This window comes from Mus pahari, chromosome 6 (genome assembly GCF_900095145.1).
Source record: "Mus pahari chromosome 6, PAHARI_EIJ_v1.1, whole genome shotgun sequence".
In the NCBI taxonomy this organism is placed as follows: Eukaryota; Metazoa; Chordata; class Mammalia; order Rodentia; family Muridae; genus Mus; species Mus pahari.
In genome coordinates this window covers 53,944,973-53,954,908 of record NC_034595.1, presented here as the reverse complement: position 1 = coordinate 53,954,908, position 9,936 = coordinate 53,944,973, and the positions used below count along the sequence as shown (strand labels likewise).

General features: G+C 39.7%; 1 protein-coding gene across 1 annotated transcript in view; it reads left to right on the top strand.

The window, feature by feature from the left end:
- Wdr78 (WD repeat domain 78) overlaps positions 1-9,936 on the top strand; it is a 73,331-nt gene that overhangs the window by 51,205 nt on the left and 12,190 nt on the right. Inside the window, exons 10-13 of the mRNA XM_029540456.1 lie at positions 1,373-1,459; positions 3,325-3,476; positions 5,786-5,943; positions 6,073-6,194. Coding sequence (XP_029396316.1) covers positions 1,373-1,459; positions 3,325-3,476; positions 5,786-5,943; positions 6,073-6,194 — 519 coding nt within the window. The remainder of the gene's footprint in view (positions 1-1,372; positions 1,460-3,324; positions 3,477-5,785; positions 5,944-6,072; positions 6,195-9,936) is intronic.

Here is a 9,936-nt window from a genome sequence, read left to right as displayed (position 1 = left end):
TGTGTGTGTGTGTGTGTGTGTGTGTGTGTGTGTGTGTGTGTGTGTGTTTATTCAGACTTGGGCAAAAGAGTTTTGCCTGGCTATATAACACCTAGTTTTAAAATACCTCTGAACAAAATTTATATTTGAAAAAGGAGAAAATGCAAATAGTTGCATATTTCTCCTTACATATAAACATATTAACATCTTTATTTTAAGAGTGTGCTGGCCACATGGTATCCACTAAATTCATGTCAGATGATGTGATCTATACTAGAAAATAGTGTGTGGCCGGCTTATTTATCTGAAAGTCATATCCCTAAATTCTTCTCCTCCAAGCTGTCATAGCTGGAAGGGTATACTTAATCCAGTGATCATGCCAATATGTAAATCACTTGTGGGCTTCCTTAGTAATAATGTTATTGATATCATTAGATGCATAGGCAGCACTTAATATGTACCAGGAATTACTTAAAGTATTTTCTTATGATTTTAATTTTATTCTTTTAAATGATGTGTACATGTGTTTATGAATATGCACATGTGAGTGCAATGTCCTAGGAAGACAAAGCCCACTGATCCACTGGAGATGGAGGTAGAGGTGTTTGTGAGCACCATGTGGGTCCTGGGAAACCGATCTCAGGTCCTCTGGAAGAGCAGTGCATGCTCATAATTCCCGATCTATCTCTCTAGGCTCGTGCCGAGACAGACCATCCACTTTGTTGAGAGGCACAAAGATAATAAGTAATTTCTCCAACCTCACCAAACAGGAAATGGAGCAGCCAGAATTCAGGTGCAGAAATCTGGCCAGAGAAGCCCCAAAGTCATCTTGAGGCAGATAAACTAGGGCAGTGGTTTTCAGTCTGTGGGTTGTGCCTCCCCCTCCACGTGATCATCAGAAAACACAGATATTTACATTACGATTCATAAAAGTAGCAAACTTATAGTTATGAAGTAGCAATGAAAGTAATTTTATGGCCCAGGGTCACCACAACATGAAGAACTGTACTAAAGGGTCAAAGCATTAGGAAGGTTAAGGACCACTGAGCCAGAGGCTGGTTTATTTGTTTTTAAAGGAGAATATGTAATACAGTAACAAAGCTAATGTTCTCCTGGATTTTACAAAATACTTCAAAAGGTATTTCCCAACTAGAAATTCCTAATAGCATCCCAGGAGTAACTGCGTCTTTGAAATAGATATTTAGTGTGCTTTAAGCTCAGAACCTTCTGTATACTAAGTGAGCACTCCACCTCTGAGCTGCAGTCCCTCCCGGCTCCAGACCTTGCCCTCTGTCTTAGCAATATTTTTAAATAGTTTGTTAGTAAGCATCTGCGTGCATTTGCTACAATTTCCTGTCATCCTCTGAAGTGTCTGTCTTGTTTTGTGTTTTAGGACCTTTTGGCTGTTGGCTATGGAAACTTTGGATTTAGAGAACAAAAAAAAGGAATGGCTTGCTGCTGGTCAATAAAGAACCCCATGGTAACTCAAAGAGGAACAAGCATGCTTTTATTCAGTTAAATGTGGACAGGGTGTTTGTACACTGTGTATTTGTATATAATAACTCAGCAAAGTCCAGGGGCTGGAGAGATGGCTCAGTGGTTAAGAGCACTGACTGCTCCCCCAGAGGCCCTGAGTTCAATTCCCAGCAACCACATGGTGGTTCATAACCATCTGTAATGGAATCTGAGGCCTTCTTCTGGTGTGTTTGAAGAGACCAACAGTGTAGTCACATACATAAAATAAATAAATCTTTAAAAATTAATAATAATAATTCAGCAAAATCCAGACCATTTTATCAGTCAAAACTTTCCACTTTCTTTTCTTTCATATGTGTGTTCATATGTGTAAGTGCCCATATGCAGGTGAGTGTGTGTGTGTGTGTGTGTGTGTGTGTGTGTGTGTGTAGGTCAGAGCACACAGCCCTAGATGTTGCTATCTTGAAGTCAAAGCTTGGTTTTTGGGGTCAGGGTCTCTCACTGGTTTGGAGCTATTCAGTTGTTGGCTTGGAGCTTATCAAGTAAATGGGTCAGGCTGGCCAGCTAGCCTAAGATCTGCTTGTCTCTGCCTACCAATTAAAAACACATGCCACCAGCAAACCATGTTTGTCCATGGCTTCTGGGAGTTGAATTCAGGTCTTTAGATTTGAAAAGGCAAGGGCTTTACCAACAGAACCATCTCCCTCGTCCTCATTTTTTTCTTTTGTTTAAATTCATAATAATAACAATTTGTTCTTATTTAACATAGAGTAAAGGGAAATCATTTATGACTTCACAGAATATATTCCAAGCATCTTTTATTTCCTGTGTTACCACAGATAAGTATAAAAGTATTGAAGACCCTTTGGAAACAGCACATTTCATCCAGGGGATCAGTAATAGGAACAGAGCACTCCATTTAGCTACTGAAAAAGAGTAATTTAAGAAAGAATCTTATTTTTCTCAGAAAGAAAAAAATCTCAGAATCAAGCCAGTGGGTAACCCCATTTATCAGTTTAGATATCTAGCTACCTAGATTTCTAGTGTAATCATGCTACAAATTTTATAATGAGAAAGAATAAGAATGATAATACTTTTTAAAAAACTAAATAGCCCTGCTCTTAATTAAATATATAGTTACTGTATAGCTTTATATTAACTTAAGCTTGGAAGTAAAATGTAAAGTCAAAAACGTGGAGGATAAAGAGTGTACATAGTGGTTACAGTCATTGTGAGTAGCTATAGTCCCTTAGGACATGGGGTTAAGATGTATCGGAACATGATAGAGTAAATGCAGGGGACATGTGGCATTCACCAGTCGCTTGTCTCCCCATGTATCGGAACATGATAGAGTAAATGCAGGGGACAGGTGGCATTCACCAGTCGCTTGTCTCCTTGTTTACGGTGACAGAGCAGAGGATTTAGTCTCCCATGATAGAGTTGTAAAAAGAAGCAGCTTAGAGAGGTTTGGAGGATTTTTTTTCTACCTGCTCTGTAGAAATAATGACACAATCCAAGTTTCTAAAACAAATGCCAGAAGATAGAAAGGCATGACCTGTCTGTAGCAAACTGTAGAAAACGCATACTGGTCACACTAATCCTTGCTAGAGGATCACCCCAGTGTGACAACCGATGCAGAAGTCTACGATGTGTTTATAAAGCCACTGAGGACCAAGGATTTATATGAAGTAAAGGAAGTAACTATTTGAAGATTTGTTTTCATGTGCTCTAGAAGCTGTGGATTGGAGTAACTGAAGGCAGACTAACTTCTTACATCCTCACCAGCACAAGGCAGTCTCCGCTGCCATTATATCTGCCCTACTGCAATCTGTAAATGCTTACAATGTAATAGAGCATCTCCCCCCGCAGTGGCCAGAGCGTATTTATCAGAGTCCATATGGAGTTACTTCTGTGGACTTTTCAATCAGCTCACCTAATCTGCTAGCAGTTGGCTACCACAATGGCACCGTTGCGATTTATAATGTGCAGAACAGCCACAACACTCCAGTTCTGGACAGTAGGTAAGAATCCACAAAGGAGACGAACAAACACAATGCATACTGTTTGTCCCCCCAGGAGCATTTATCAGAGTAATGCTATTTAAGTGAATATTCGGTTGTTACTGAGAATGTAACACCATTGTTTTCAATATGTGTACAGTCCTTCTTCCTCTTCTCTGTCTACCTTACCAACAAACTTATCTCGGCTTAGTAGTTCTCAGACTATTGCTTGGACATCACCTCCTCTAGGAAACTTCATTCTCTTCTGTGTTTTGATGCTTACCATCCTACACAGATTGTTGGTGAGTAGATCTTTCGGAGCTTCTGTGTGATGTCCTTGAGAGCAAAGGGGGGGGGGCTTTGTTTCATATTCTTGTGTGTCATAAAATGTTTAGCATGTAAGAGCAGTACAGGAAGAGTTGAGAAAGAAAGAACGAGATGATGAGTAAGTCGCATAGAGAACACAGGCAGGTAAAGAGAAAAGATAAAGAAGTTAGGCGGTTGGTTGTGTGTCAGACCAGACTTCAGTGTGGCTAAGAGGTGGTGGCACACACATTTGCAGTAGTGTTGGGATAAGCTTAGTTGAGACTGGGTATACTTATTAAATCAGAGGTTCTTACTGTTGAAGTTATTTGCCTAGATTTGCCAGTGTGAGCCCCAGTGCTTGTTCTAGGAAAAGTTCTCATAATTGTTTTTATCAAATATTCAAAGCTATCCTTTACTAAAAGTTCAAAACTATTGTACTGGAAAGTTTATGTAAAAATAATCAAAGGAGTAAATAATAAGAATACAGCACTTAATTCATCAGATAGAAAAAGTTAGTAATCTGAGAGATCATTTTAATTTTTCAAAAAAATATTAAGAGACAAGCCAATGGGTAATCCTAAAAATATAGGGATAACAATAAAATATAGCATGGATTGTTTATTTGAATGACAATCTAAAGACTAATTTATTTGGACAATGGAGAGGAAGTTATAAAGATAAAGTTACTCATTCAACATGTCTAAAGAGTGGATACATAAAATGAAAAATATAGATTCTAAGGACCTAGTCACAAGGATTATTATTTTTTAGCTCTCAATGAACCTGTGGAGCTAGTGACAGATAATGAATGTCAGCAAGATAATTACTCTCAATGAAAACACATGTAAACATCTCTGTTGTAAACTTATTCAATTTATGATTTGAATTTGTTTGAACTTTTAGTGAACTTTTGTTTTTTTTTTTTTTAAAAAAAAGATGCTGGGAAAAACCATGTGATCTATTCTCCTAGAAAAGGTACAAAACCTAGGACCATTACATCATATGACATTGCATTGCAGTAGAAGGAGCAAGCAAGATTAAGAGGAGAAAGGAGAAGACAGCAGAGTAGAATAACTTAGAAATAAAGAAAGCAACTTAGAAATTTAGAGAGCATGTAGACTGATAAATTTACCCCTTTTAATTTCCCTTCAAAATAAAGAGGACATTAGGACAAGAGCGGCAGAAGAGAGTAATATGCAGAATGCAGAGAAAAAGAGGGACAAAGAAGAAGTTGCCGAAGGAACAGGCAGGCTTCTCCCTACCATGGGACAGAACAGGTCTCCTCTTAACAGCAAGGCAGGCTTAGTCTTACTAAGGAGGACAAAGCTTTTTCCTTACAGACTTGGATTTAATTCATTTAGCAGTAACAAGGTAGAAGCTTTTTCTTTGTCTATGCAGTAAAGACTGGAGCTCATTTTTCATCCAGAGTGAGTGAGTCCTTTCTGCCCTGGCACTTGAGTTTTTGCTCCATATATGCATATGTAAGTATGGATGTGTGTGTGTTTAAGTATGTAATTATGAGATAAGTAAGTAGCTAGACCCAACTGGAATGCATGAAGGTGTATGAGTGTGTTCATGGATTTGTATATGAATGTATGTGAGTTTATGCATATTTGCATGTGTAAAAGTTTTCCCTTCTTCAAGTGACTCTCTTCTCCTGGTTCAATAAAAGTTTATTGCTCTAAACCTCCCTCCCATCTGATAAGCAAGAAGTGAGACATCTGGGCAAGAGAGAAAAAGCCCTAGCAATTAACCCTTTACTTACTCCTCCACTGTCAAGTGACAGGTGTCCACTGCACCAGAGCCTACAGCTTCTGGCTTCAGAGTAACTTAAAGTCAAGGTAGATGTTACTATTATAATAAAAGCAACCACAATCGCTTTCAAGACCAAATCTTGCTCCTGCCTAAAACCATCACTATAGGAATAGAAAAAATGATCCTTGTGGGATTGTTTTATCACTTACACTCCAAGGTCTTCAAAAATTATTTACATAGTTTTTACTTGGCATCTTCCCCTGCTCTAGTGAATCACCTCAAAAACATTTGGGACCTGTTTGGCAAGTGCAGTGGATAGAGCAAGACAGAGGAACTACTGGGGATGACAAGAGAGAGATCCTGGTGACCATATCAGCCGACGGAAGGATCTCCAAGTGGGTCATCCGCAAAGGACTGGATTGTCATGGTAAAACAGGAGAAAAGCCCATTGTCAGGTGGTAAACTACAAGTTCCGGGTGAAAACACACACACACACACACACACACACACACACACACACAAATACAAACGTACATGCACATTTCTTTCCAAAAAGATTTGATGCGACTGAAGCGAACCACTGCTACAGGCAGCAAGAAGGGAGGGGAAAAGGAGAAGAAGGGCGAGGCCTTGATATCCCGACAGGCTCCGGGGATGTGCTTTGCTTTTCACCCCAAGGTAAACTTTTATTTCAACCCATTATCTACTATTTTTTGTTATAGTTTCCAAATATTGAGGTGTAATTTGTGATTCGTACACTCCACGGAAAAAAATATCAACATAGATATGGCTGCCAGTGTGAAGCAGGTAGAGAGGAGCTGTGGCAGAATAGCTTCTCTTTACAGCTGCATGCCTAAGATACATGCCTCTCCTCACCCTCTTGACCTCTCTGCTATGCTACTATACTTACAGAAGTCAACTCTATAATGCATTGTTTTACAGTTTGTTTGTTTGTTTGTTTGTTTGCCTCCCAAATGCTGCCCCCTCCCAGTCCCCCCTCTCAGAGTTCCTCCATCAATCCCCCTCCCCTTAGCCTTTGAGAGGGCAACACCCACTATCCTCTCCCCATATCCCCCTACCCTGGTGCATCAAGTCTCTGCAGGATTAGGTGCATCCTCTCCCACTGAGGTCAGACAAAGCAGCCCTCTGCTGCATGTGTGCAAGGGGCCTCAGACCAGCTCATGATGTGCTCTTTGGATGGTGGCTCAGTCTCTGGGAGCTCCCAGGGGCCAAGGTTAGTTGACACTGTTGGTCTTCCTGTGGGGTTGCCAGCTCCTTCAAGGGCTTTCAATCCTTCCCCCCATAGGGGCCTCTGACCTCTGTCCAGTGTTTGGCTGTGGAAATCTGCATCTGTTTCAGTCAACTGCTGGACAGAGTGTCCCAGAGGACAGTTATGTTAGACATCATAGCATCATAATAGTGTCCAGGATCGATGCCTGCCAATGGGATGGGTCTCAGGTTGTGCCAGTCACTGGTCAGCCATTCATTTTAATGTGAGAATTAACTCTCAGAATTGGGGATTAGGAAAACAACTTCAGTTCAGATTTCTCAAGACCTTAATAACGTCAGAGTGAGAGAGAGAGAGAGAGAGAGAGAGAGAGAGAGAGAGAGAGAGAGAGAGANGAGAGAGAGAGAGAGAGAGAGAGAGAGAGAGAGAGATCCAGATCCAGTTCTTCTAGAGGAACTTGGGAATCAGAAGACTGGACACTATGGCATTCCTCTAAGAGAATAAGTCCCATACGTTCCTCATCTTTACAGTGATACTACCACCTGCCTCATCTGAATGAAACCTTAAGGGCCAGAGAGATGGCTCAGGAAGTAAAAGCACTTCCACTCCCCTGAGCCCATGTAAAAGCTGTATACAGTGACAACCCAATGTTCCTATAGATTCATGGGAGGTCAAGACAGAGTTACCCAGGAGTCATGGACCAGCTAGCCTACAACACACTGTATAGGAGCAAGAAGAGTGACCTTGCCTCAATGAGGTGGAACAAAAGTGGTCCTCTGACCTGTGTACATGTGCGTACACACACACACACACACACACACACACACACACACACACACACACACACACTGTCTTAGGGTTTCTATTCCTGTAAAGAGACACCATGTCCATGGCAACTCTTATAAAGGAAAACACTTAATTGGGGCTGTCTTACATTTTAGAAGTTTATTATTGTCATGGTGGGAAACATGATGACATGCAGGCAGACATGATGCTGAGAAGTTCTACATCTTGATGCACAGGCAGCAGCAAATTGCATGTCACACTGGGTGTAACTTAAGATCTGAGCTCTCAAGGCCCACTTTTTCAGTGACATACTTCCTCTAGCAAGGCCATACCTACTCCAAAAAAGCCACACCTCCTAATGGTACCACTTCCTGTGGGGTACTCATTAAAACACACGAGTCTTTGGGATCCGGAGGAAAATTGGGCTGGTGAAATGTCTTGCTCCGACATGACAACTTTTGTTCAATCCCTGGAACCTGTGTTAGAAGGAGAGAGTCAGCTTGCAAAAGTTGGACCTCCACATGTACCCCACACACAGTAAAATAAGATAAAAATATTTAATTAAGTGGGAGTTCAAAATGACTATCCCATCTGTTCCAATCCAAGTCTACTCGTAGGGATATAATGACGGTTGGTTTATATTTTCTGGAAAGACATTTTCCTACCAGAAAACTGGTCAACAGTTCCTGGAGACGATTTTGATTGCTAGAGATGCGGTGGGCTGGCAATGGAGGTGAACAGGTACTTCTGGCCCTTATGGGCAGAGGCCAGGGATGACAGTAGACATCCCACAGTGCCTCAGACAGCCACGCCTCCCTGAGGCCCACTCACCACTCAGAGCCATACATAGAGCCAGGTTTTAGAAACACCAGTCTGATGTCTCAGGAATATCTCTTGACATAGGTAATTAAACGTGATCTATAAATACAGTTTGATTTCCTTTCTAAGATGACTGTCTTTTCATGCTGTGCCTTGCATGTTTATTTTAAAAGTTAGAGAAAATAATACCAACGTAAAACCAAGGTAAAGATCGAAAAGGAAATCATCTTAAGGTCACAATGGGAATCATAATGATATGTAGAAATAGAAAAATGTGTTAAAAATTATTTAATATAATTTGAGTTTATGGGATAATATGCAGAAGTGGTGAAGGTCGATGCCTGTGTTGTGTCTGCTTGTGCAGGGAGGCACCGAGGTTTCCATGACTGGCTGGGAGCCAGCTGACAGCTTCATGGAGATATCACTGACCAAGACAAGGAAAGTTCTTTATATCCCTGATTTGATGAACATTTTTTTTTTTAAATCAAGAATAGATACTGGATTTTGCCAAATGCTTTTTTCTGTCTTTAAGATGATGGCATAGCTCATATCTTTTATTTTTTAAGCTTGTCAATCTGGTGAATTGTACTGGTTATCGTTCTTGAAACTTTATTCCTGAGACAAAATCCCTGTGTTCATGACTTGCAGTGTTTTTAACGTAGTTAGGCATAGCAATGCTAAGTATTTGAGTAAAATGATCTCATCCTTGTTCCTAAGCATTATTGTGTAGTTTCATTTACTAGTGATGCCTTTGCTCTGGGTAGCGACCCTGCCCTGCTCAGTCCTTTTAACAGTGGCTTGAATTAAATAAGCATGACTTTTGTGGTCATACTTACCAACCATCTATGCCTGGAGCTTTCTTCGTGATGAAATGTTTAACTGTAAATTCAAATTTTTACTAGGGTACAAAATACTGTGGTCATCTCTTTTTTCTTCATGAACATTGTCCAAGTGTCTTTTAAATTGTTAATTTAAATTATTGGATTTATAGTAACATTGATGGTCTTTTAGCATCTTTTCATAACTTTTTAATATCATCTAATGTTCTTTAATAACTTAATAGTGCCACCTAATTCCTAATATTGTTCATCTGTCCCTTCTGTTTTTTCTAGTTAATCTGTCTGGAAGAGCCAGGGAATCTCACTCTGTATATTGCTGGGGCAAATCTAAAACTCCCAGGTTATAGTGTTCTTCCTGTAACAGCTGGATTGTATATGCACAACACTGCACAAGGCTCTCACGCTTATCCATTTTATTTCTCTCATAAAATCAGGTTTTGATGTAATTTATGTTCATACTGTTTTTCTGTTTTATATATAATTGGTTCTCACGTTGGTCCTAGTAATTTCCCTTCCGCCATTTTTACCATTTTTAAATTTTTTCTTGCGTAAAGTAAGACTTTTAAAAATGTAAACTCTGATAATTGATTTGTGAGCTTCCTTCTTTTCCGTATACGGATCTTTTAAATTATTCTTTTCAGTGGTCATAAATAAAATTTGTTTTGACATTTCAGATATATATTTATTTCAGATATTATATATATATATATATATATATATATATATATTGAATTTAATTAACTATATT